This window comes from Macaca fascicularis, chromosome 3 (assembly GCF_037993035.2).
Source record: "Macaca fascicularis isolate 582-1 chromosome 3, T2T-MFA8v1.1".
NCBI classification, from domain to species: Eukaryota; Metazoa; Chordata; class Mammalia; order Primates; family Cercopithecidae; genus Macaca; species Macaca fascicularis.
This window is the reverse complement of record NC_088377.1, coordinates 103,052,167-103,079,449: the sequence shown is the minus strand read 5'-3', so window position 1 is coordinate 103,079,449 and position 27,283 is coordinate 103,052,167. Positions and strand designations below refer to the sequence as shown.

The 27,283-nt window shown below is 49.7% G+C and overlaps 1 protein-coding gene and 1 long non-coding RNA gene across 2 annotated transcripts; one reads left to right on the top strand and one right to left on the bottom strand.

The window, feature by feature from the left end:
• Positions 1-416: 416 nt before the first annotated feature.
• HOXA13 (homeobox A13) lies at positions 417-5,141 on the bottom strand. Its single transcript, XM_045388949.3, has 2 exons — positions 4,166-5,141; positions 417-3,441 (listed from the first exon to the last, which is right to left on the bottom strand). The coding sequence occupies exons 1-2, from the start codon at positions 5,088-5,090 to the stop codon at positions 3,197-3,199; spliced, it is 1,170 nt and encodes a 389-aa protein (XP_045244884.1). The 5' UTR covers positions 5,091-5,141; the 3' UTR covers positions 417-3,196.
• Positions 5,142-5,479: 338 nt separating this feature from the next.
• Positions 5,480-12,294, top strand: LOC123572342 (uncharacterized). The gene is made up of 3 exons (XR_006696867.2): positions 5,480-5,541; positions 5,643-7,676; positions 9,755-12,294. It is a non-coding gene; the product is annotated as an uncharacterized lncRNA (long non-coding RNA).
• Positions 12,295-27,283: the final 14,989 nt, after the last annotated feature.

Here is a 27,283-nt window from a genome sequence, read left to right as displayed (position 1 = left end):
CATTTTGGGAGAAAGTTGTTACTTTGGCTTGATGGCAGCTCATTTGGAAATGGAGTACTGTTTGGAACAAGAGGTGGAGAGGTGGGTCTGAAGCAACATTATCATTTGTTTCCACAAGTGGAGTGAAAATCCTCAGGGCAGCAAAATATAATTGAATTTCTCAAGCCCTTTCGATATGTATGTTTCAACACCAGCCTGTTTTTGAGACAGCTTTAGAGACTCTTTCCATAATTCTCATCTATAAGGAAGCTGTGAGTCCTCAGGAGAGGTTGGAGAGGTTTCCGGCAGCCACTTTTGTAACCAATCAATATTATTTTCCATAAAATGTTGAATCTGGTTCTTCCATTCACTGTTACTTTCCTCTAATATAAAGATAAAATTAGCCTGCATCTCACAATTCTGCATCCCACGGCTACTGGTTCCACCAACATTTTAATACATATGTGCATAGCATAGATTTGACAAAAACACATTATCCTATGTGTGTATTAAATATACAAACATACATATGTATTCTTTATGACTCTGAATACAGCACCTGATTGTTGTTAGAGGTCAACAGCAGATATATTATTATTATAGTTTTGATGGAAGTTGTTAATATTAAACATATTTATTTATCCTACAAATAAAATGGCAGATTCACAAGCATCAATATAAGATTGCACACCACCCTGGAGCAGTACTCAGCTCTGAGTTATCCAGGATAACTCAGATCTGTATCCAATCCTGTGGTCATTTTGTAGCTATGAAATATTAAGTCCTCTTTACTGACCTCTCAAGAGGGGTTTCTTAGAATTTCTGAAACGTAACTCTAGAACTCTAGAATTAGCAAGGCATCTGAATCTTAATTTGCTGTAAAGACTCCTCAGTAGCTCTAATTAGAATGCGAGACCACATTGGAGGGTGAGGACCAGGAAAGAATGGTGATTTAAGAACACATCTTTGACTGTAACAAAAATGTACAGCTTTAAAGCAGATCTGCAGAAATCTGATGCAGAGAAAGCCACTGTGAAGACAAATCGAACTTAGCCATTAGAGAAAAGGAACAAAGCTTCATCTTGTAAAGTACATTTTGTACCTCAACTCTAGGAATCACCTTAAATTACAATATCTTGGGTCATTAGCAATTAATGATACGATATCTGTACAGATTCTACAAATATATATACAAGCACACACAAGCACTAATATGCAAAAGTATACATGTGTACACATATGATATATATTTACATATATACAGGGACATGTATAATTTACATATATTCAAATTTGCTCCATCTGGAGCCAAATAATTGAGTACTGAATCTCTAAAGTCAAGGAGGTAAGAGCTCTTGATTCCCTTGGTTGAAAAATTACAAGGAGGCTTGTCAACGCGAGGTGGCGCCCTTGATCTACTAATCCAGCTAAGGCCAATTCATGAGCTGTCAAAAGTCAAGGTCACAAATTGTCTTTTTTCGTCAAGGTCAAGGTTTAAGGCCTTTCGTAGTCCTGTCATTTCAACAGATATCAAAACCTGCCCTCTCAGACACATGCAGACCCAACAGCACATTTTAAAATACGACAGCCTAGGCATTGCTGATACAAAACAACTGGTTTTCATTTTCCACAGGGAGCCTGGGAATCCATACTATCTCTTCCTCCTTTCTTTTCTCTCCCTTTTGGAATATCTGACACTTTAATCTCCTTGAAGCACTTATCATTTTTTAGGATTTTAGTTATGAGGGGTTTCTCCCTTTTCTTAAAAATTTGGTAGCAAAAAAAGTACTGAATAATAATAAAGAATGGTCCTTGGTTTATATAAGACAAACCTGCTCCTTTTCTTTCTGTGCAGTGCACATTTAGCATAGGAAAGAAAAGAGTATTTTCTGCAGATTTTAATGGCAGTGACTATTTTATTAACAGAATTAATACCACTACATCACTATCAACAGGTCTAAGTTTTTTTTTTCATTTTTAGTAGAAATATTTAAAAAGCAGGTGCACAAATACATTTTCACAGTGTGCTGAGTGTCTTTATTTACAAGATATCATTCTATAGTGAATATGAACAAAACGAATGTGCTGGTTGAAATAACTGCTTAAAAATGTGCTGTGAAGATGAATCACTAATCTTTCTAATGCAGTCTGATAAAACAATAAACATGGAAAAATACTAATCTCTTAATAGATCAAACTATAGAATGAAGACACCTAAATATTTCAGGGGAATGAATTTTCATTTTGAGTTTTCTAAAAAAGAAAAAAAGAAAAATGATTTCTCCAGCAAATGTTTAGCAAATATTGTGAAATGCCAATTCAAATGAAAAAACGAATTGTGTTCAAACCGAAGTCCATCATGTTGGGATGGAAACTTTCGGGATTTCTCAAATAAAGTGAATTCTGCGGATCATCTGATGATTTAAGCATTTTCAAAAAGATACCAAATCCTTCGGAAAATAACGGATATTGGGGCAGTAAATATAGTCCAAATGCCACAAAATATGCTTGTTATAAGCAATTAAAAATTATTCTGAAAAGGACATTACCAACTCGGTTTCTCTTGTAGCCTGAAAGGTTCAGCTGGTTGGTTTTACTATACTACCAAGACAAATGATCCTCAGAAGAGTTTTCTCTCCCGTTTTCCCTTCACAGCAAATATTCCAAGATTATTATTTCAGTACCTTCTCGTTTCCCCTCTAAATCTATACATAAAATGTTTTGCAGAACATACAACAACGGTAGGAATTTCACTAAGATTTACCTGAGCAGACGCTTAACATGCAAAGGGAATGGCGACCTAAGAAGGACAAGCAGATGTTTACAATGGCCTCTTGCTTTTGTAACCAACTTCCAGATTATTACCATCTAACGCAGTGTCCTAAAATATAACGATCACATAAATACTTACAAGATTTCAGTAACTGTGTAACTTATCTGAAATTGCGTATTTTGGGGGTTGACGTTTGACATTTAACGGGCTGGGCTGGTGGGATTGGCGAAAGAACTGGCAGTCTTTACCTTTTTTAAAGTTTTAAAACAGTTGTAGATTCCATTAAAGAGAAAGAGATCTCCTTCAGGAGAGCAAAATGCCAGTGTCTGTCTCTTTCTCTTTCCCATTCTTCAATTATTATTAAGCATTATTATCATTATCTGGGCAAAGCAACAAGTTCTGAAGCGTTTCTTCAAGTTGCCTTCTTGTTCCATTTTTAATCCATTAACTAGTGGTTTTCAGTTTGTTGATGACTTTTTTCTCTTTAACCCTCCTGTTCTGGAACCAGATTGTGACCTGCCGCTCAGAGAGATTCGTCGTGGCTGATATCCGCCTCCGTTTGTCCTTAGTAATGAATTTGTTCGTGGCGTATTCCCGTTCAAGTTCTTTTAATTGCACCTTGGTATAAGGCACGCGCTTCTTTCTCCCCCTCCTATAAGAGCTGGCATCCGAGGGATGGGAGACGACGTCTAGAAGATAAGGGAGAAGGCAAGTTACACAGGGATCGGACCCCAGCCAGGGCATAGGCGACAGCTCGATCTGAGCCACCCGCCTTGCAGCGCCCGGCTGCTCTTTGCCACGCGCTGTACAATCCGGCCTTCTGCCAAAGCCTAGAGGGTCAGTGGGGAAGGTGGTTAGTTCTGAACTGAAATGAAATCGCCCAGGGCTCCAGTGACGTCCCCAACCCGGCCATCCTGCAGGAGCAACGCGTAGGCAGTTTCGAGAGATAGCCTGGTCCAGCGGCCCACACCTTAGCGCCAAGCTCAAGGTACAACACTTCTGTGCCTGGCTCCTTTCTGGGTGCCCGTCCCAATACTCGAAGCTTCTACACTGAAGCCATTTTTGAGAGAATGAATAGGGAGGGGCAATTTGGGGAGCTGTTTTCTGGTAAATTTCTCATCCTTAAACTGGTGTCAGGGGCTGGGGAGGGCGGGGCGCAGAGGGAGAGGGAAGCTAGCCGCGGTCCCCACAAGTTCTCTCCCAGCCACCCCTCACCCAGGGAGGGCCAGGGACCAGCTCAACTCAAGGCAGTGCAGGCAGCCCCAGCCAGCCATGCTTGGGCTCCCAGGGGTGCAGAGCCGCTAGGGCAGACCAGGAAAAGAACAGAAGGGAACCCGGGATCGCCCGGGTGCGAGCGGAGGAGAAGCTGGAGCAGAGCCGGAAGACCAGGGTTGGGAATATGTCGCCATTTACCAGGCAGAGTGGACTTCCAGAGGTGGGGAGGCTGCGCCTGCTCTTTGGGGCAGTACATTTGGCCGTTCCAGCCGTTGGGCAGAGCCCAGGGCTGGTAGCTTTCCATGGGAAGACCCAGGGGCTCGTGGCGCGACTCGCCGGGGCCCCCGAGGCCCGGCACCACTGGCATATCCAGGTAGCCAGGCATGGGCTGATGGTGGTGGTAAGGCCCGGCTGCGTAGCCCTGGTGGTAGAAGGCGAACTCCTTAGCGCGGGAGCTGAACTCCTCGGCCGCTGGGCCGGCGGTATCCATGTACTTGTCCGCGAAGGCGGCGGCGGCGGCGGCGGCCGAGGCGGGCTGCGCGCACGACTTGATGGCGTTGGGGTGCGGGCCCATGCGGGCGCACGGATAGTAGCCGCTGCCGAAGTAGCCATAGGGCAGCGCCGCGGGCCCCGACGAGCTCTGCGCCGCTGCCGAGCAGGGACTGCATTGCTTGGCGGCCTCTGCGCCCGCCGGGCCCGCCGGGCCGGGCCCTCCTGAGGACGACGCGGCGGCGGCGGCGGCGGCGGCAGCGGCAGCGGCGGCAGCAGCGGCGGCAGCCGACGGGGGCGCCTCGCCGGGGGCGCTGCTGTAGGCGGACGCGGCTCCTGGCGCCAAGGGCGCCGGGTGTGCCATCAGGTTGCGGCACTGGTTGGCCGCCGCCGCCGCCGCGGCCGCGGCCGCTGCCGCCACCGAGAAGTTGCCCCCTGCCGCCGCCGCCGCCGGGTGGGGGAAGCCCCCGCCCCCGGCCCCGGCCGCCGCCGCCGCTGCCGCCGCTGCTGCAGCCGCCGCCGCCCCTTCCATGTTCTTGTTGAGTTCGTCGGCCACCAGGCCGCCGCCGTTGTCGTAGAGAAACATGACGGTGGGCTCGATCCAGCGGGGGTGGAGGAGCACGGAGGCTGTCATAGCCCGAGCCGCATGGAGAAGACCCCAGTGGCGCTGTTTTAAAAAGCCCCCAAGAAGTGAAGAGCGCGCGGCGCGGGGCCGGGGCCCGAGCAAGGGGGGCGGATCGCGCCCCGCGGGGTCGCGCCAGGCGGCCGCCCATTGGCCCGGCCCCCCCGCTCCGCCCACGGCGTATGCAAAGCGGGCGGCTCCGACTCCAGCTCTGCACGGTGCACCCGCCGTCCCCGCCGCGGCCCGCGCCATCCCCAGCGCCAGCGCCAGCCGCGCCGCCGCGCAGCATTCACCGGGGGGAGAGGCGGGGGAACGTGCGGGTGGGGCAGGGAAGGAAGGGCGGCCCCATCTCCGCCCCCCTTCCCTCCCTTTATCCCAGTGGGGCCCAGACCCGCGCAACCAGGCGGGGAGGGGAGGTGGGCTCGCGATTGGGTTGCGATCTGGAGCGGTGGGGACAGGTCAGGTAATTCTGCCGGCCGTCAGGGATGGGAGAGTGGGGAGGACGGGACCAGCCTAGCTCAGAATGGGTGTTTCTTGAGGCCTCTGGGGCTGTTTTCTTTCCAGGAACCGGCGCGTATTTCTGCAGTGAGACCCTAGGATGGACATCGGCGCCTTCAGCTTCCATGGAGTTGCGATTTTGCTCTTTCCAGGGAAACAGTGGCAGGGGGTTTGCTGCTTGTCGGTTCCTGCGGATATCCTAGGACATTCCACTGGAGGCTTGGACTGCATTTAGGAGCCCCTATCCCTTCCCTGTCCACACTGTTAGTGAGCAATTTCATATGTTTGCATTTAGACCCATAGACTCAGAACGACTCATCACACACACAAACATCGTGTACACTGACACACTCACTCGCATTCACACACTTAGGTATACAGCCTGTTCCTTGCTCTGACCTTGTAACAACGCTTCCTCCTCCAGAGACTTTGAGATAGAGTGAGTGATCCGTGTGCACCATTCATCCATGCTCCCACCTTGCCAGTGTGGCTGGCTTGTTCTGGAAGGGGCTTAAGAGGAACAAGCCCCAGCTGTGCTTCTGGCTGTGACTCAAGCCCCCCTTCTGGGCTCTAACGCCTCCAGCTTCTTTGTGGACCGGACCTGACTCTCCAGGAACCTGGGAATCCACTGTTTCACTCTATTTTGGGACAAGAAAAAGGGGCTCTTTGGGGCCGCTTCCTGCCTTCCCCTCAAGTAGGATCTCCAGCCTGCAGAGGGTGCCTAGTCCTTCTTTGCCCAAGAACCAGCCCAAGAAGCCTTTCCTCTGTGCCTGGGAAATGCAACCTTTTACTGTTAGCATGGCAGGGTGTTGGTGCTGAAGAACCAAGCAGCGACCCCTCTTGCAGCTGCCATGTTTTGACGAGGGGCTCTGGGGGTCCTGCTGCTTTAGGGTCACATACTTCCACTTCCTGATTCACTACTGTGAGCTGGTGAGATGCCTAGAAGAGGAACAAGCGTTCAAAGTGAAAGTGGGCACATTACCGGAATAGTGCTGGGGAGAGTGCTGGATTCTTTTCCACCCTAGGCTGACTGGTGAGAAGCCAGGCTTGGACCTGTCCTCTGCTCCTAGCTTGCACATTCAGCCCTAAACTCAGAGCAGCATGCATACCACCACCCCCCCACACACACACACACACACCCCCCACCATCTGCTCTCTAAGGCCCCTGGGCTTCCTGCAGGGTCCAGACCAATGTGGCTGGGCTTGGGCTTTTATCTGTCCTGATCCTGGGTTTGTCCTGACCAATGTAAGTGTCGCCCAATAAAACCTTCTATGACCACCACACCAGCCACCCCCCGCCCTTCCAAGTTTGCCCTTTCCTTCTTGACTTTTTAGCAGTTCTGGGTAAACATTGATTTGCCCCCAGTTTACCTTCTCCCTGACTGGTCATTTGCAGACTCAGGAACTAGCTTCTGTAGGGACCTGACTTTTCTGTTCCTTTCTGGCCCTTTCACCACCCCCCTTCCTCCCTCCAAGTGGCATTGTAAAACTCAGCGACAAAGAGACAGAGTAGGGTTCGAGGCCCCTGTTCCTAGGTACTTGAAGGCGGTTTTACATACGGGTCAGACACGGCTGGAGGCCAAGGTCAAGTTGAAAGTTGCAGTCTAGCCAGCATGAGAACTGCCATGCAAGCGTGGAGACCCAGGCAGCAGCAAAAGGCCCACTGCCCGCATGCCCTCACGCTTAATTTTCTCTCTCTTTTTAAAGTTCTCGGCTCTGACTCAGTTCGGCTGCCCAGAATTTTTTGGTGCCTTCATGGGGTTTTTGGGGCGGTGTTTACCGACTCTTCTCTGCCTCCGCCCTACTCAGCCAGGGCTTTGAGCGTCTTCGGTTTTCCAGCCAGACCCGGAAAAACGAAAACACAGCTTGGGGAGCCCCCACTAGCCTGCGCCTGTGCCAGCTCACCTCTGGCCATGGCGCAGCTGCCGGTGCACACCGCGGCCAAGGCCGGCTCCACATTCTTCCCTCCCCCTTCCACTTCACCGGAGCCCCGAACCCTGCGCACAGAGAAAGGGCCTCAGCTCCACAGACGACTGGGTCCCTCCTCACCAAAACTGATGAGACAAGATTTCATCTTGTCGGCCGAGGAGCCACAAGCAGGTTTGTCTGGAAGGGATGGTACTGGGGGAAGGCTTTGGATTGCATCTCAAATTAAGCTTTGCTCCTTAAATGTGGTTCTCTCGCCAAGAAAGAGCTTGGGGCCTGAATTATTGAGATTTATGGTGCACCTTTAGTGATCAAATTTATCTGGGCTTTTTTTAGTTCCCCCATGTTAAAACAATAACAACAACAACCACAAAAACAAAACAAAACAAAACCTTCTCAAAACATGCTTGCTTAGAAGAACGCACCCTGCTTGTTCGCTTCTTGTCTTGGATCTCAATATATATTTTTATTTTTCTAACAGACAGGTCCATGGCGTCCTGGCATGCCCCCACTGTTTTCAAATGTCTACATGTCCTGTCAGTATTGAGTTGTAGCCACCAATCAGTGGAGGTGGTTTATAGAAGAAGAACAAGCTCTGAATAATTTTGGGTCTGAGTTTCAGAATTTCGACTCGCTTTTAAGCAAGAATAATCTTCCTTCCCTGTCTTCTGCTGAGGGAGATAAGACATTTCTTAATGGTTCCCAATATAATTTCTTTCCCTGCCAGGCAGCCAACAAATTGACTTGCTGTGGCAAAAGAAAGGTTGGAGGACAATTAAGGCGACTGTGCTCTGGGAAGCAAGCACAGACCCTCCTAGCATTTTTCCTCTTTTCCCAACGGCAAGGTCAAGATTTGCTTGCCTGCCAAAGTAATGGATCCTGACCTTCTGAGCTGTCTGTCCCTCTGATTTTTTGTTCTCCAGGCTCAGGAATTCCTATAGGATTGCATAGAGGCACCATCAACCTGACAATTTTATATTCTCAGACTCCTCATGGGTTAGACTGGGGAAGCCAGGGCACCCACTAGGATCGGCCGGCCGCGGTGGCACCTTAGGCATGACAGCCAAGCAGAGTGCTGCATGAGTAGAGGTGGGAGAGGTGGGAGAGGCTGCAGTCATTTCCCAGGTACTGCGTGGTGCACCGATTTCCCCAGAGGAGCCCTGAGAGGGCAGCGCAGGAAGGACTGGAGGGTAGTTTCTGCAGCAGGGCCTTTGTTTAAGGAATTACCAGAGCATTTCTCAGTGTTCCAAAATGCCTTGGCTGACAAGGCTTCTTACCTCCTGGGATAGACCAGGGTGCCCTGCAGGGTTTGGTTGCCCAAAAGCTTCTCACTGAAGAAAAAGACTATGGCTCGGTTTTTCTGGTTGGGGGACTGGGTGCCAGCCTGGTCCATGGGGCTCTGGGCTCCCAGCGTTGGAGGAGAAAAGGACAAAGGGAAACCAGGTTTTAATCGAGTTTGATTTTCATTAGCAAATGAAATTTACCTGCTCTCACTTTAACTCTGAGGAGGCTGTCAGTGCTGCTCCCTGGCACCATTTCTTTGCATTCATCCAGCATTAGGATAAACATTCCTTGGTTGGTTCTAAAGACACTTTGTATTTCAGGATATTCATGTGCTTTTAATGTATCCAAGCAGCTTTACAAGCCACTTTTGCAGAACATCTTAACCCACTCTCTCCCACCCTAGGTGGGCTGGGGCACAGAGATAATGTCAAAGGAAGAAAGATCCAGAGGAAAAACTGGTTGAGGGGCTGAGGAGAGAGAAAGAGAAAAAACAAAATCATCAAACAGTGTAGCACCTCTGAAGCCAAACTTGAGCAGATCATTTGGGAAAGGAGCAAGTGGGGGACTGCTCTGCTTACGGAAGGAATTTTGAGTGTCCCCATCAGGTGGAAGCTGTACCCTCTTTCTTAAGGTGAAAGGGTTGGTAGGTCCTGAGATCTGGGTTGAAGTCAGCCAGTGGACAGGGAAATGGCGCATTGAGTCACTCACTCAAGCTTTTGTTCTAGATTTTTGTGCATTCGAAACAATAATAAGGCAGTAAAAGGCTTGAGGCTGTGGGGATAGTTTTGGGCTACGTCACTGTGGTGACCAAATGTTAACATGGTGAAAGTGGAAGTGCAAGGTCCAGGAAGATCCACAGGGACCCCCACTTTGCCTTTAAGATCCCTTCATGGGGTGGATCTGAAGGACAGCAGATTTTTGGAGGAGCAGGTCTCCTGCTGCCTGTAGAGTTCTTTTTTTTTCCCCAGATACCACAAAGCCACTAGTGCACAGGGCCTCAGAAAATACGGCAGGAGCTCAAGGAAAACTCCAATTTGAGTACAGCCCTGCCCTGTTTCCCCCAGAGAGTCTCTGAGCAAGGAGATCTCCACCCGACACACACCATTTCAGAACAACCAGGTCCCAGACTCCCATGAGGAGCATCCTCCACTGCAAAGCCTTGGCCAGCCGCGCCTGGACTCCCCAGAGTTGGCGCAAACTCCGGCCTCCAAAACTCGGCTCTGGGAGGCCTAGGTGACTCCGAAGCCGGCAGCGGCCGCGGCCGCGGCAGCGGCGGCGGTGGTGGAAGAGCTCTTTCCTCCGACAGTGCCTCTGATCGCTCTTCACTGGAGCTGGAGACAGCCTTCGCGTAAAGGACCGGAGCGTGAGTTAGAAGCAGAGGGAGCTTGGAGAAGGGCTCGGCCGGAAGGAGGAAATGTCTTCTCGCAGTGCGCGGCCAGCCCGCGGGGGACACCGGCTTGCTGGACTGTGGGGCCCCTGCCACCCAGGGAGTGACCTGCGGGTCACTCAGCTGGGGCGCTGGGCGAGCGCGGGACGGCCCGGAGAATTCCGTCCGGCTGCGACGTGAAGAGGACGACGGGTCTCTGTACCCGACTCTGCCACTGGCCCAGAGGAATTTTACCCTTGGGCGCCCACCCCCGCCCTAGCTTGATGCTTACACCCGCAACAAAACAGGAAACCAGGACTGGGCAGTTCATTCTTTAAGTCAACAAATACACTGAAGACTTCGAGCGTTTGAAGGAAGTAGGGGGTTTGCACGAAAGCCGGACTCGGCTTTCTCGCTGAGAAAGCAGCGCAGGCAGCCAGGCGGCCTGGGCCCGCGGGGGTCCATCTCGCCCTAGACTCCTAAGAACTCCCACGGCCCTGTTCCCAGCTGCGAATTCTTAATGCACAACGCGACGGAGGGAAGGAAATTCACCAGCGCAGCGACGAGGAAGGGGAACTCAGGACCCCTTCAAGTACACACTGAGGTGTGATCAGAGTTTTATGGGCACGTTATATGCTGTAATTATAACGATGTGTGTGCCTCGATATGCACGCACATTCACGCATCAAACGTGCGTATACACACAGAGTGAATGTGCGCATCCAATGTCATGTGGGTGAAATACAGGCATCATAACCAGCCCTACGAAAAAAAATTCACCCTGTCGGACCAGCCTGGTGACATACTTCGCTGGCGCATCTCCTAACTCACTTTTCCGACCACTCACCATTCCCTCTCCTGTGGCTTTGTAAATACACCTGTCCCCCGTGGAAGGTGAGTCCTGGACTGGCGTTGTCCGGTTCACATGTCCTCCCCAGAACCTCCATCTGGCTCCAAGGACCCTAGCTGAGCCGGTTTAGAGCACCCGGCACTGTTCAAGGAGGAGCCGCGGTTCCTTTGTCCCGTGGCTCCAGCCCCGTTCCGCCCAGCTCTCAGGGAAACGAAGCGCTCAGTACGAACTTCTGATATTAGTTTTTATGGGTATTTACACTCTGGTGAGGGGAGCTGACTACGGAAGCTCCATCAATCAGCCCCCAACCTTGGGTTTAGATATTCAGTTTATGGGTTGGGAGAGGGAGTTTACCGGAAAGAAAGCATCAGGGTTGGCCGCTGACTCCAGAGAAGTGAAAAGGGAGTAAAGTCGTTTTCTGTTTCTGGAAATCAAGAATTAGGAATGGGCAACTACAGGTGCTAACCAACAGACCACTTTTTTGTTTTTTGGTAGCCCTTTGGCAGGGATAGTTTTTCCACCTTTGCCCCACATAGTTGTTTTTTTTTTTTTTTAATCCTTTTATTATGGACTTTGTCCACACACACAAGCATAACAAACCCCTATGTACCCAGCTCCTAGTTTTGACCGCTATTATAATTTCATCTTCAAATGTTTTATTATCCACTTCCTCTCTCTCTCTCTTTAGTATTTTGAAGTAAATCCCAGATAGTGTCACATCATTTCACCCCCACCATAGGATTTTGAAGATCTGTTATATTTCAAGATTGAGCAAAAGGACTTGAAATGGGGTTATTGCAATGAAACTCTAGAAAAAACCTGAGGGTTCACCCAGGAGTAAGCTGGACAAAAGAGGGGTTTGAGAGGTAGACCCATCTTGCCTAAAAATCTTGTCTCATCTTTCTAAAAATTACATATGAAAGAGGAAGATTTATGTTACCTTTTTATATGAGTGAATCGTCCTTTAATAGAAAATTTCTGTTGCTGTGTCAGAATTATGGGGGAACACAAAAAACATACCTCAGTCCTTAGTGTGTCCTAAATTGACATATATTCACTTATTAGTGGGTAAATGACTATATTCCATTTCAGCACAACTCCTCCCCTGGTAGAAACTCAAAAGAAATTTCTAATGATTAAACTAGGAAAGTTTGCACTGAATTGATGGCTCATCAGAACAACTGCAGTTTTCAGAAAGAAATTCAATGCCGAGCATTGAAAATATCCCCCTAGCAATAAGGGATTTTTAAAGAAAAGAATGAATAAAGGTGTTATGGTTTCTTTTGTTTTAATCTGGTAGTCTAATTTACAATGAGCATGATTCTCCCCATCGAACTCTGAAAGTGACTTAACTGAAAGCCTTGGCGACTTCAGAAAGCAAAACGGTAAAAACAGAAAATAGCACACTGTTGAATTTGACAACTTTTACACTACCCGGCTGCTTAATAAATTCTGACCCCACTTGTCTGAGTTGATACTGATCATCTTTTCTATGGCAGTATTTTGTATTTGGGTTGTTTATGGTTTCTTAATTAATTTTTTTGAGTAGTGATTAAATATCTGGGATGCTTTTACACTAAGCATATAAATTCTCATATAAATTCTACATTAAGCATATAAATTAGAAAAGAGCTATTTGATGAAACTCATAAGAGGTATGTAAATTTAAAAAGAGAAGAAAGTGTGTGTACATATTTTACAATAATCTCGAATGACTCCAACTGTATGTTGCAGAAGCCATGAGCTCTCTGCCCACTGTCTGTGGGGTATCAGCAATATCGACTCCTACCAAGCCTTGGGCACAGTGGTGGGTTTATGGATCCTATGTCTCTTGATCCTAAGATGGAGTTCACTACAGGGGTGAGGGCTTGGGTCAGGGTAAGGGTGGGGACTGTAGAAGTCAAACAATTCGGAGGAAGAGGGAGAGGGGAAGAGAGAAGCCACAGACAAGCCAGGAGACAAAGAGTAAGGGAGAGATGGGAGGGAGAAGAATAAGAAGCAATGAAACTGTAATTCTCCACAAATATTTAAGCTACAGCAGCTCAAAGATGGCCTGTTTTTAAAGCTTAGCAGAAGCCCATTCTCTGCTGAAGCCTGTTCTTTGCGGAAGCCTGGCTGGGGGGTAGTGGGGGTGGTGCCGCTCTTGAGTCTTCCTTGCCTTTTAGGTCCAAGCCTCCCTGTGATTTCTGTAACTGCTCAAAAACAACCTGGGCTTTGAGAATCTGATTATTGTCCGGAGTTAAATGCAGGCTCGACCTTCTCCCCATAGAGAGTCCAAACACGTGAATTCCTGTTGCTATCAGCTTCAGAGGCAGAGGTCGAGAGCTGAGCTTGGGACAACCCTTCAAGCCTGCTAGCAATTACCTGCTCTCAGCCACTTTTTAAAAGGCCATATTTCTTTACATTTCTAGGATCTAATGTGAGGTTATGTCAGGTCATGGGACCCTAGGCTGGTGCAAAGTAATTTGATGTCACCAAGAGCAAGCAGACTCGTTTGTCACCCTGAGGAATAGAAGTCCGCGTGATTTCTGCTGGGAGCAGAGCAGAGTTGATTGGCTGGGGGTGTGGAATCCAGCCAGGGGTCCAGTGTGGGCCTAACCAGGTGAGCTGGGAGGGGACTTTTTGGATCGTGGTGTGTGTGTGTGTGTGTGTGTGTGTGTGTGTGTGTGTGTGTCTGTCTGTCTGTCTGTCTGTCTCAGGTTGAGAGGATTAAGGGATCAGCTGTGCTCCAAGCACACACAGCAGCCCATTAGAACTCAGTGTGGAACCTGGACTGATCCAGGCGCTTGGATCCCAGGTTCACTTGTGATATGATCCAGGTCTCAGTTTTTCTGAAGTTAAGTCTGGTTAGCCCAGCTGCAGTCCTTTCTTCCCCTAACCCTTACCCACTGCTACTTTAATAGTCTGTAGCTGATTAAATAAAACATAAGGGAGTCTTCCTACCTGAGGTTTATCCAGTCATTAGGTGATTGGTGGGAGCACAGAAGGAGTCATAGCCTTTGTACCCCTTTGGGGAAACACTTCTGTGAGTGATAAGAGATGGCTAATGTCTCAGTGAAGGGTTTCAAGGCATTTGCTAGAATATCCTCTTCCACCATTTCCAGTTCTTCCATTTTTTCAGGGGGGGTTGTAGGTGGTCGTGTAACAAAGCCAAAGAACAGGGTCCCTTGAGCCTTCATTTGAGAATCAGGGAGAGTGCAAATCCTGGAGGAGTATGGGTAGCCAACTTGATGGGTAAAATGAAAAAGGAAGAAGCTGCTTCCCAGAGGCTGGGCCGATCGATACTAGTCCCAGGGACTTGAGCATGACAGGGTGGGGGTCCTTCTACAGAAGGCCTGGAAAGTCTATCAGTGGAGCTGCCTGTGGGGGCTCCACAATGTCCTGGGATTAATACATTGAAATGTGGAACATGGTTCCTTGGCCTTCTGTATCATTCCCAAAAGGAATATACTGGTGCCACTCTTCCTGACAATTTTAGGATGATCTAATGCCACAACTAACAGACTGAGAGAGCCTGGGCAACATGGTGAAACCCAGTCTCTTAAAAAAAACACACACAAAAATTAGCCAGGTGTGGTAGCATGTGCCTGTGGTCCCAGCTATGGGAAGGCTGAGGTGGGAGGATCGCTTGATCCCCAGCAAGTTGAGGCTGAAGTGAGCCGTGATAGTACCACTGTGCTCCAGCCTGGGCAAAAGAGTGGGGCCCTGTCTAAAAAAAAAAAAAAAAAAAAAAGACAGAGAGGAGAACTCAGACTCAGACTCAATCAAAGTGGTCAGCAAGGAGGCATGTCCCTACAAGGGGGGACCCCATTTGAAGCAGGCGAAGGCATCCAGTAGAGAACCTGCAGTGAGCATCTCCGAGGCACATGGGGAGGCCTGCACAGACTTCTCCATCTTTTGGCCATAAGGTTCGCAGGTGCTGGCGGGGCCAGAGAAGCTCAGATAAGAGCCAGCTCTCTATATGTGGCGCTCATTTCCATGGGGTAGTGAGAGGGGCCAATCCTTCACAGAAATTAGAATCTGGATGCAAGAAGGCAGCCAGGATCAGGTCTGGCCGGAGCCCCACGGCAGAGATGGGGAAAATGTCACCTTTGAATCCTAAGAAGCTAGGCTCCTGTGCTCTGCCAAAGGCCCGGTGGGCAGCAGTCTGTAGTTCCAGAGGTTTTGCATGCGGGTCTCTGGCCTCACTTAACTTCTGCAGCAATCTGCTGGTCCCCAGAGCCACTCAGTACCCTTCAGGAGAACCTACATATGGGCGCTCCAGGGATCTGCCGGCCTTAGGATCAGGAGCTCCAGAAAGGGTTAGATGGGAATTCAGAGATCCTGGGCCGGGTGCTTTGGGTGGGCAGCTAGATCTTTCTTTCAAGGTGGAAATTGCGCCTCTGCCCTGGGTGGGAGCCCAGCCCCAGCTCTGCAATCATGCAGGCAATAGAGTAAGCACTCCACTGTCGACGGGGAGGCCAAGGAGAGAGAGGCTTCTTTTTGAGGCCTCCGACTCCCATTCAATCCAGGAGGTTGCAGTCGCTGTGGGCGGCGGCGGAGGATGCTCGCAGGACACCGCTGTAGTTGCGACCTCTTCCCGCTAGATGTCTTCCCAGTTAATCGGAATTGAAGGACGCTGTCTCTGCTCCTCGGGCCGAGACTCGGTTTCCCCTGCTCCTTTTTGAAGTCTGGCGTTCCTCTGTGAAAGGTGACTTTTCCCTTTTTTTTCCTATACTCCCCTTCCCGCCCTGCGCTCTAAATCCTGGCTCTGGAAATCCACCCGAATCAAATGCTGGCTCCCTGCGGGCCCGCGTCGGAGCGGCTCACGCCATTGGAATCTTTTTATGACCTTTGATGTGTTTAAATAACATGGCAAGTCTGAGCACACACCTCGGATTAAACTTTAATCGGCTGCAGTCAAGGTCGCCCAGGTGGTAAACGCGTTTCCTTCGACGTCTCCTGGCAGACGCTGCGGGGTCCAAGGTCTGGGGAAAAGTCCTAGGCCCCTGCCATACCCTCCTGCCTGTGTCAGGCCTGGGTGGGGGCCAGGCCCAAGGCCACCCCATCGAGTTCCAAAGAGGACTAAGGAAATGGGATCGGAGGTAGACACCCAGGGTGGGCTAATGACCTGAGCACAGTTTTTATAGCTACTAGACAGAATAGTTAAAAATTCCAAGAAGCACTTTCAATTTCCCCTGACTCCAGAAAATGGTTGAGGGTCTACTCATGGTCAGTGCCTTACTGCCTCCTCCCCATGGCTCTGCTCCCCTAGGGAGAAAGGGGGTGCTGGTAATGATGGTGCGGCCAAGTTAGCTGATTGTTTTTAAGGTCGCCAGACCCATAAACTGTAGGCCAGGATCTAGAACCCAGGCTAAAGCAGCCTTTCTGTGTGTCAGGCTAGACGAGGTTAGCTTCAGTTTTATCTGGGCTGAGTCACTGGGTCTGAGCATATCTTTCTGAGCCAGTATACCTGTCATGGAGAATTGTCATGGGCAGTGTTTAGGAAAAGCTCCAAGAACAGGGCAGCATGTATAGTGAGAGCTACCACTGTGCTTTTAAAACAGAGAGAATGTACAAAAGAGCTAGAAGGACAGACAAGTCATCAGTAACAGTGGCCACCTCTGGGAAGAAGTGGTGTTCAGAGAATCTGAGTAGAGAATTTTTTTTTCTATAAAATCTTTTGTATTGTTTGTGAAGAGAACCAATTGCATCTATTAGCTATTGGGGTTATACTTTTCAGAAAACTGGGTACCCTATGTATCTCATGGCCAAATATTCCTTTGGGGAATTTCCTCCACACATTATACCAGACTTGCATTCAGCGGAGAACACTGAAATAAGTTACCCCAAGGCTTCAATCTTTGTCTTATGGACATCATCTCAGATTTCCATCCCCTGGGAGAGGTTCTCAGGCCTCTCTCTCTGGGCTTACCCCTAACTTGTAAATGAACATGCCAGCCAAAGACATAAAGCCCCAGCCATTCACAAAAGAGAACTCCGTTGTCTCAAAACGAATTAAAGCCTGATATTCAATTTCCCCCCAATCCCTGAGTGCCTAGGGGTTTGTAGAAAAGGCCCACAAATGACCCTCCAGACCAGAGATTCCCACAGTCCCTTGACATGTATATTTGGTTTGTCAATTCTTGTCTTGAAGACACTATCAAGTGTCTTCAAGGGCCACATACTAGACTGACCTATTGATCTCTTGACTTAGAGATAACACTATCACTGTCTAAAATTAGTTCTCAAAGTGCTTCTTCATGGCCTTCTGGGGGCTGTTAATACTCTTTATCTTGATCTTTGTAGTAGTTACACAAATGTATACATATATAAAATTCAGTGAACTGGGGGCTTAAGATTTGTATGCTTTGCTATACGTAAGTTATACGGTAATAAAAAATTTTTTAAGTGTTTCCTCCTAACAACCTGTGAAGTTGGTCCCGAGGTTATTATAATCATCTCCATTTTACAGACAAAGCAACTAAGACTCAAGGGAAGCTAGAGTCCCAGGCCTCTGTGGAAGAAAATAACCAGCCAGAAACTAACCAGCAGCTTCTTCCTCTGGGTCTTGCTGCTTCAATATCCAGCTTTCTTTTCCAGCAGATTTTTCAGGTGACAGGAGCCGGCTCAGTATAGAGACACTCTTTTCAGAGAGATTGTGAGGTAGGAACATGTAGTCTGCGTCTTCTTCAAATTTTTTAGTCTTCGAGTAGGGAGAGAGTCAGGGAGGGCACGTGCCCAGAGGGTGTGGGGTCTAGAGGGCCCCACTTGTGTGCCTCTAATGAGGAAGAGGGCCCTCAGGGCTTGGAACATATTTTCTTCTCCTTATTCTAGTCCTCCAAGCCCACACGCATCCGAGGCTCAGGAGACCTCTCCAGGCGACCGAACCCTCCCGCTGAAGTCCCTCACTTCTGCCCCATTTTTTCTCAAAAGCACGTCGAGGTGGGGTGGGGGTGTTCTGAAATAACGGTGGCTGCAGTTAGATGGCTGAGGACACAGAAAGCGGTTGTTATTTATTCCAGGCACCGTCACAAAAGGCTTCCAAAAATATCGAGCCGAGATATTTTATTATCCAGCCTGTCTGCAGCCTGTAATTATGCGTTCAAGATGTTTAATGTGTGCAAATGCATTAGCCGCTTTCGCTGGTGAAAACTCTAGCTGGGGGCGGGGTAGAGGCAAGTCTGGAGATAATTATGTCGTACAGTCGCAAACATTATTCCGTTCTTACTGTAAACGGCCCCGGCCACCTTTACGAGAAGCCAGGAAACTGAGAGTGACTTCGCAGCGTTTATGCGGGCAAACTGAGATCTTTTTGTTTCTCTCCCGGATTGTTCGAAGTGTCTATCAGGCGGCTTCGATGCCAGGTTCAAAGGCGCGCCAGGGAGAGGGCGCCCCGCAGAGGAGCGCAGCGGAAAGGCCCACGCAGGTCCCCGGTGCCCGCGGCCCTCGAAGGCCGGACCCTGCGTCTTGGCCAGGCACTGAGTGGCAGCTGAGACTGGTGGTCTGGAGCTCTCGCGGCCGCGGGCAGGCCCCTTCTTGGGCAGGGTCGGGCATTCCAGCTGTCCAGGGCTCTTCGGCACCTTCCTTCCCATCGGGTCGCTCTTCCCTGCTCCCCAGACTCGACTCCTCCGAAGCTGCTCCGGGTTGAAATGTGACCGCTAGGCCGACGCCCTGCGCCCGCGAGCAGTTCTCGAAAGGTGCGGACTGAGCCCTTCCTGGGGTGGGGTGCGAGTTGGCTCTCGCAAGGCTGACCCAGGGTGAACTTGCTATTTCGGGTCCCGGGTGCTGCAGGGCCAGGAGAACAGCTGGGATGGGGGACCCCCACCTCCACCTCCGGTCCGGCACATCCGCGCCCTGTCAGGTCTCCCTCCCGCCTCTTCGATGGCCAAGGCGTGCGCCAGGGCTATCGGGGAACCTTGTAAGGCCTCGTGCTGGCACCTAACCGCATTCGACACACACGCACCTCGGCCTCCTCCTATTAGTCTGCGGCCCCGCCTGCCAAATGAGAGTGACCAGTGCAGGGACAGATGGCCAGGCTGGTGGCCGACCGCCTGAGGGACAAAGGCGAACATTCACAAGACAACAGCAGCCCCCGGCTCCCCTTATTTCCATTTCGCTCAGGCTTTTAGGACAAAATCAACAGGGCCGCAGAGTGGTGCAGGCTCTCACCTCGGGTGACAGCCTGGAGAGCCACTGGTTCCGCGACCCTCAGCATGAAACTCCACAAGGGCGGCCCTCCAGAGGCAGGGGAGAGGCTGCTGCCGGCTTCTGCCCGAGGGCTTCTCTGTGGGAGGAGGGCAGGCACCCCACTTGAGTCACTCCCCGCGCCCTCAGTGTCCTCTCCTTTCTCTTTAGAAAAAGACTGGATTTTAAAACTCGTTTTAGGGCGCTGATTTAAAACCAAACCAAACCAAACTACTGGGTGCTCGTGGGGTGGTGTGGGACATATTTTAAAAAACTTGTGTGGGATCCAGGGTGCATTTTCTGGGGCCTGGCAGCGCTGCTGCAGCCCCAGGGCATGGAGAACAGGCGGGAATGGAAAGATCCGGGAGGATGATGAAACCCCAGGGAGGGAAACGCTCACACAGAGAGGAAAAACAAAACCCACTAGACGTGATTTGTTCCTGCTCCAAATGAATCATCTAAAGAGAATCCCTTTGGGCTACATTTCCTGGGGCTTAGGATCTGGGGCCCTCAGATCCACCAATGGTGGGGGCAGTTCCCTGAAATCTGCACTCCCAATCTCCCCCGTGAAGGTGCAGGCTGTAGCTACAAAGGGAAAAGGAGAGGAAGAGGCTAGTAGGATTCCTGGGTGGCTGCAGCCCCAAAGTAAACCCCATGCTTTGAGTGCCTCTGCATAACAAAGTTTCCCAGGCCCCCCAGACTTGGAGGGGGGTGGTTAGTTATGCAGCAACTAGTCGTTTGGGAACAGCAAGACCCTGGCAGGAGGTGCAGACTAAAGTTTTCAGGTTCCTGCCTCTTGTTCTTTCCTCTCCCGTGTCTGCCTTTCTCTCTCCCACCTTTCCAGAGAGTCAGGCCTCCAGGGGCAAGTGGCTTTGTTCTGAGGCCCTACCTGGATGGGCCAGAGAGACTGGGAAGTTTAAGGCCAGGTCTCACTCTTGGTTCAGATTTCAGACACCTCAGAGGTGGCTATAACTTAAAGCCTGCAAAAATAAACTTTAACCACATTCGGGTATCCCCCAAGCCTATAGCTTTGAAGGCCTAAAATATACGATCTTTTAACTTAGAGGCTGCTGGTTGCCTGAGAGGCTGAATAGAATTTCCTAAGCAAGAGGGGACAGGGAAAAAGGCCATTGTTTCTGTAGATATCCAGGTTCAGTTCAAAATCAGGGCTCACTGAAAAGGGCATGTGTCTGTGACTGCTCTCTTGAATGTAATTTTTGTGTCTCTCTCTCTCTCTTGCTCCCATAGAACTGTGCCCTCACAGCAATCCAATGTTTGATTCTCCCTATAGAAAGCAAATCTGATCGGGGTCTTCTTTACTCTCCTCCTCCTTCTCTTCTGTTCTGCAGCCCATTCAAAAGAACCTGCAGAAACACAGAGAGACCCATGAGGAGTCTCTTGCCACTGGGACTAACTCTGCCTGGGATCCAGAGACCAGAAATGGTGAGTGGTTTTTCTTCAAAGGCTGCTTGGGTCCTGGGGCTGGGATTGCCTGCACAGCGAGAGGGCCTCCCTTGCAGCTGCACCCAACCAGGGAAAGGGGTGGAAAGAGTTTTTGAAGGACTCCAGAAGATGGTAAGCAGAGCCACCTGGAAGACCTAGATTTCTCAACTCTACATCTCCTGGAGGAGGGATTCTCTCCTGGGAGTGATTGGTGCCAATTCCAGTTTCCAGATTTGGTTTGCCTGCCTAGGAAAATTGGAGCCTCATTTAAATCTTTTCCTAGAAGTCGTATGCTCATTCTTTGGTTTTCTGTTTTCTATTAGCCAGAGACTCATGTAAGATAATCTATGTTTCTCCCTCTGACCTCTGAAACATGTAATTTGGGGGAGATACTGTATTTAAAATGCCAGTCCCAGTAATGAGCCCAGCTTAGCAGTGTGAGCTCCCACCCTCCCCTTAATGAACAGAGCTGTCGAGAAATAATTTCACTTTGATCTAGTTTGTGACCTGAGTTCTTGGCTTAAAGAAGACTGGGCAGCTAATTGGATTCTTCAGTTGCCTTTAATCTCCACCTCAACACTTGGAACCTGACCAAGCTGAATTAAAACAAGTCTGATAAACAAGATGTAGCTGGCTCCCAGGTTAACAGCAACAAGAAAATCCCCACCACCACTGTGGGGTTTAATGATCACAGCGTGGTTGGCACCTCACAAAAAACATGAAGCTGTAGGCCCGCAAAACCTGCAGCACGGAAGTCTTCAGAATCCTTTCCCCTCCCTCCTAGCCCCCTGGATGTAGCTTAATTAGAAAGAGAAGGAGGGGTAGTGGGAGATGGGGAAGAAAAACTTACAGTTGGTGAAAGAATCAGGTTGGGGGTTCATCTCAAAGGGAGGCAGGACGTTGAGGAGACTTTGTCCCTGGGAGAGGAAGCAGGCCGAGCCTTTGAGGGCTGGACAGTAAAGATTGCAATTTGAATTTCCAACTGTGTTTCAAGAATGAGGGGATGCAGGAGGGAAATAGGATATGAGGGGCAGGGTTATGCAGCCTGGCGGGCTGGGAATCATGGATTGTATTTAATCTTTTCAGATGCCAGGGTTTTGTGTTCTAGAAGCAAAGCAGAAGGAGGAAGGAGTCTGCTAGACCTCCCCATTCTTAGTATGGGGCCTGAGAAGGGATTCTCTTGGACTCCCCTCCGGATGCTCCTGTCTGCTGTCTGCCTAAGTGGCTGGAGGAGTTCTGAGGGAATGCTTTCTCCAAGGCAGCAGGGGTTTTCTCTAGGCCAGGATTTCTCAAACCTCCGCAATATTGATGTTTTGGGCTAGATGATTAATTCCTTGCCATGGGGGCTGTCCTGTGTGTTGTAAGATGTTTACCAGTATCTTTGGCCTCTACTTATAGATGCCAGTAGTGCCTACCCCAGTTAAGACACCCAGAAAAGTCTCCAGACATTGTCAAATGTCCCCTGGGGGGCAAAAATTGCCCCCACTTAAGAACCACCAGTGTAGACCTCTGTGAGGCAGGCATTTCTGGGAAAAAAAGTGTAGTACTTTCCTTGAAATGATCTTTGTATAGTTTCAGAGAGCTAGGGGAGCAGGGCAGGGTACTCCCGCTCCTTCTTTGAACCTCTCCAGCAGGGCAGATCATGAATTCCTTCCCAGGGCTGTCTTGATCTCCTTATTGAAGGTGCTACACTTTCATTAAGCCTTTGAGCAAGGACTTTGAGCTTCCAGGGCATACAATCTGAATCTTTAGATACACTGAATCCAGGACAGGTGTGTGTGTGGGTGGGGAAGGTGATGGGGGGCTAGGTGTATATATGGGTCTGTCTAAGATAAATGCTAGGGAAAAGATATCCAGGCCTCACCTTTTCCTGTAGCTTTGAAAGCTCTTTCTTTGGCATACTTGGCCTTGAAGTGGGAAACAGCTGGGTTTTTGTAAAACAGTTGTTGAGGTTATCAGGGAATGGAAAGCCTATTACACATATTGAGGTGAGAGGTAGTGTCTAGGATGCTGTTACCAGATTCTCATGCAGTAGGTGGTCTTACAGCTCCTACCCATCTCTTCCCTCTAGCTCTGACTCTCAGCAAGCTCCACTCACATAGGCTTTCTGGAAACTGTTAAGATCCTAGAAAGTAGGAGCTTGACATAATTTATTGAACACTTGGTATTACTATTATAATGCTGACGGAAAATATTTTAAAAATAAGAGGCTGGGCATGGTGGCTTACGCCTGTAATCCCAGCACTTTGGGAGGCAGAGGCAGGCAGATCTCAAGGTCAGGAGTTTGAGACCAGCCTGGCCAATATGGTAAAACCCCGTCCCTACTAAAAATACAAAAATTAACTGGACGTGGTGGTGGGCGCCTGTAGTCCCAGCTACTCAGGAGGCTGAGGCAGGGGAATCATTTGAACCTGGGAGGCAGAGGTTGCAGTGAGCCGAGATCATACCACTGCACTCCAGCCTAGTGGACAGAGTGAGACTCCACCTCAAAAAAAAAAAAGAATTTTATTACAATCCAGACATCTCAACCGGATCCATCCACCCTTTTCTGTCTTCTCTCTTTCTTTCTCTCTCTTTCTTTCTTTCTCTCTCTCTTTCTTTTTCTTTCTTTCTCTCCCTCCTTCCATCCCCCATCCTTCCCTACCTCCTTTCTTTCCTCTCTCCCTCTCTCCCTTCCTCCCTTTCTTTCTTCCTTTCATTTTCTTTCCAGAATATGTTCACATAGAACACAAATGAAGGATGGTAAAGATTAAGAGAAATTGATTAATTGACAAGGACAGTTCTATCAAGTTTGCATTGCAATAATAGCAATGACAATAGGGTTAAGTTATGTGACCCTTATATATATTTTTCACATCTAGAGTAGGTTATAGCCACTTTGGGCTAGGCATATTTAGCCAGATGAATTAAGCTTTAGGTATTTGACTAAAATCACTGGTTGAGTGCTTACAGAGTGTTCATCACTTTACAAATGTTAACTCATGTAAACTGTTGAACACCTCTACGAACTGTTATAATCATCTTCATCTCACAGATGGTGAACAGAGGCCTAGAAAGCTTAAGTAACTTGCCCAAGGTCATCCAGCTACTAAGGGACAACACTAGGATTGGACTGAGGCATTGGATTTAGGGTCCATATTTTCTTTTTTCTTTTTTTTTTTTTTTTTTTTTTTTTTTTTTTTTTTTTGTGAGACGGAGTCTTGCTCTGTCGCCCAGCCCAGGCTGGAGTGCAGTGGCGCGATCTCCGCTCACTGCAAGCTCCGCCTCCCGGGTTCACGCCATTCTCCTGCCTCAGCCTCCCGAGTAGCTGGGACTACAGGCGCCCACAACCGCGCCCGGCTAATTTTTTGTATTTTTAGTAGAGACGGGGTTTCACCGTGGTCTCGATCTCCTGACCTTGTGATCCGCCCGCCTCGGCCTCCCAAAGTGCTGGGATTACAGGCGTGAGCCACCGCGCCCGGCCTTTCTTTTTTCTTTCTTTCTTTCTTTCTTTCTTTTTCTTTTTTTTTTTTTTTTTTGATACAGAGTTTCACTCTTGTTGCCCAGGCTGGAGTGCAATGGTGCGATCTTGGCTCACCGCAACCTCCGCCTCCCAGATTCAAGCGATTCTCCTGCCTCAGCCTCCCGAGTAGCTGGGATTACAGGCATGTGCCACCATGCCTGGCTAATTTTTGTATTTTTAGTAGAGACAGGGTTTCTCCAAGTTGGTCAGGCTGGTCTCGAACTCCCAACTTCAGGTGATCTGCCCACCTCGGCCTCCCAAAGTGCTGGGATTACAGGCGTGAGCCACCTCGCCCAGCTGGGTCCATATTTTCAACAACTAATTTCTGCTGCCACTTGTTAATATGCTGGGTAGGGACAGTGGCCCAGGGGACAACTGTTGAGGAGGTGGGTATCTCTAAGGGTGTAGCCACTGCTCTGGAAGCCTCATTCTGAGCTTTGGGGCCGGATTCCTTGTCCACAGTGTGTCTATTAACATAAGCCTTTCTGATAATTGAAAGTAAGTTATGGGAAATGTAATATATATCTCCGGTATTTACTAGCTTGGGAGCACGGGAGACATAATGAAGGAGGGAAGTTTGTAATTGTAGAAAAACATCAGTTCTAGGAACAGAAATCAGTGGCAGCCAGAGACGTTCTCCCCAGGTTTCCGGCCCTGCTGGTGGCCCCTCCACCAGGCTCCATACAGGCAGGAACCCCCAGAAGAGGAAAGGGGCCTGTTATAGGAGTCATCAACCTGTCACCACGGCTAGGGTGAATATGGCCTCTGAGTTGGGGGGAGGGGGGAGGTTTACTCTTTAGCACCACCAGCTGCAGGGATGGGGAGGGGCTGTGGAGGGTGGTGTGGGGAGGGGAGGCTGGAGGTGCAGCTGGCCTTCTCTACCCACAGCCCACAGCGTCCTCTGAACAGATATTGGGCCAGTAAGGTGCAGTGCTGCGGTGCTAGGCCCTGGCCCCACTTGGCACTAAGATGAGCATGGTGGTCCTTACCCTCAGGCAGCCTTCACATCTATAAGAATGTGCATACATGCGTGGGTTTGCGTGTGAGGGAAACATGGAGGGTGACACAGCTATGTAAATGATTGCACCGAAGGGAAGGCTGAGATAAGAACCTAGGGATGGAGCAGTATGAACCTGGTGCCAAGAGGTGTGGGGTGTCAGGGTCTGGTTGAGGATGGGCAGCAAGGAGGCTGAGATAATGACCTGGGCAGGCGGAGAGGGGCCGTCCCAGGTGGAGATGCAAGGAGGATGCTGGCAACAAGCTCTGGCCCTTGGGCTAGAGGGGAAGGGAGGGTAAAGGAGGCATTGTGTGGCACTTACCAGGTGCTGTGCTTTGCAGGGATGATCTCATCGAACCCTCACAATATCCCCATGTGGTAGGTACTGGTGTTACCCTAATTCTACAGATGAGGAAACAGGCAGAGAAGGTCAGTGACTTGGGCAAGGTCCCGTGGCTGGGTGGCAGAGAGTCTCTGTGAGCTGCTCTGAAATGGTCCATAGGAGGAAGCCCAGCACCTGCAGTGAAACCTGGGAAAGGGGAAACTTACTGGGAGGCTTTGATTCTGATTTGTGGCCTTGCTTGCTTTAAGAAGGTTCTCATAAGAAAAAGCTGCACGCAGCCGGGCGCGGTGGCTCACGCCTGTAATCCCAACACTTTGGGAGGCTGAGGCTGGTGGATCACCTGAGGTCGGGAGTTCGAGACCAGCCTGATCAACATGGAGAAACCCCGTCTCTACTAAAAATAGAAAAAAATTAGCTGGGTGTGGCCACGCATGCCTGTAATCCCAGCTACTTGGGAGGCTGAGGCAAAAGAATTGCTTGAACCTGGGAGGTGGAGGTTGCAGTGAGCCAAGATGGAGCCATTGCACTCCAGCCTGGGTGACAAGAGCAAAACTCCATCTCGAAAAAGAAAGAAAGAGAGAGAGAGAGAGAGAGAGAGAGAGAGAGAGAGAGAGAGAGAAGAAAAAGCTGCACGCGTCTTACATTTCTGTATTTCCCCCGTGCCTCTGCCAGCCCCATCTTAGAAGATATCCGCGAGTGATGAGAAGTCCTCCTCCTCCCCAGGATGAGTGAGAGGGCACCATCGCTGGGGCAAGGGCCCCTAGGCGCAGAATGCACGGATCCGAGGGACACACCACCGGACTGACCTGGGGTGGCGGGCGGGGCCGTGCCGCGAGAAACCGCAGCTCCTCGGAGGAGGTCGGGCTGCGGGGCTGGCGGGGACCCTGCAGGCTGGGCCCAGGTGCCGTGAGGCCTCCTCCCGACCTGGCCGCGTCCTCGGAGTTCGCTCGGGGCTTCGGGTTTGCAGAGCCATCTCCCGCCAGCCCGGCTTGCCCGGCTTGCCCGGGGATGTGGGGGATGTGGCAGGACCTGCTCCGCGCGACCGCGGCCCAGTGCAAAGCGTGATCCACCACCCTCTTCTGCTAGGTGGGAGGAACCTGGGGCTTTGCGCCCCTAACCAGCAGCATGACCCTCGCGGTCAGGGAACTTCTCATCTGTGAAGAAAGCTTAAGAATGACACCACTGATAGGAGCATACGTGCTTGCCTGCCCATAGGGGATAGGAACAAACGAGATCACATATTCCATGAACAGGCATTTAATGCCCACCTACTGTATGACAGGCACTGTGCTAGGCACTTATCTTTTCATTCTAAAATATTAATTTTACATCGTGTCCTTTTGGTATACTTTATTGAAATACTATGTACAAAAAGTGCAGAAGTCATAAGATCATCTAACACCAACAAATATTTATTTTCTTTCAACAAATAAATGATTCTGTAAAACTTACTGGCAATGTGTGAGGGTATTGCATGCTGCAATAAAGTGTGTCAGTAAGGGGCCTGTTCTCTACATTTCCTGCTGTTGAGCTGGGATGGATTTATCCCAGTACTTGCTTCTTCTGGGACTGGAGATGGGTTTTCAGTTCCACTGTCACTGAACACCCTGGCTACCTCCTGTGATCTCTCTGGAGCTCCTCAGTAGAGTAAGGCGTCTGGCCTTCACACTAAGGACCCTTCCTCCTGTGACTGATGAGGGTGGCTTGGGTGTATTTCAGAAATAATAGGACAATTTGAGTGTGGCTTCTTGTATTTATGATTACTAACACAAATGTTATTCACACATTCATGATAATACACATTTGCAGGTGAATGGCTTTGGCAGACCT

Bases quoted from the DNA above. Each gene is read 5' to 3' on its own strand.
- HOXA13 (XM_045388949.3), bottom strand. From the start codon at position 5,090: ATGACAGCCTCCGTGCTCCTCCACCCCCGCTGGATCGAGCCCACCGTC. The intron at 3,442-4,165 runs GTAAATGGCGAC...CTTATCTTCTAG, and splicing joins CTGGAAGTCCACTCTGCCTG to ACGTCGTCTCCCATCCCTCG.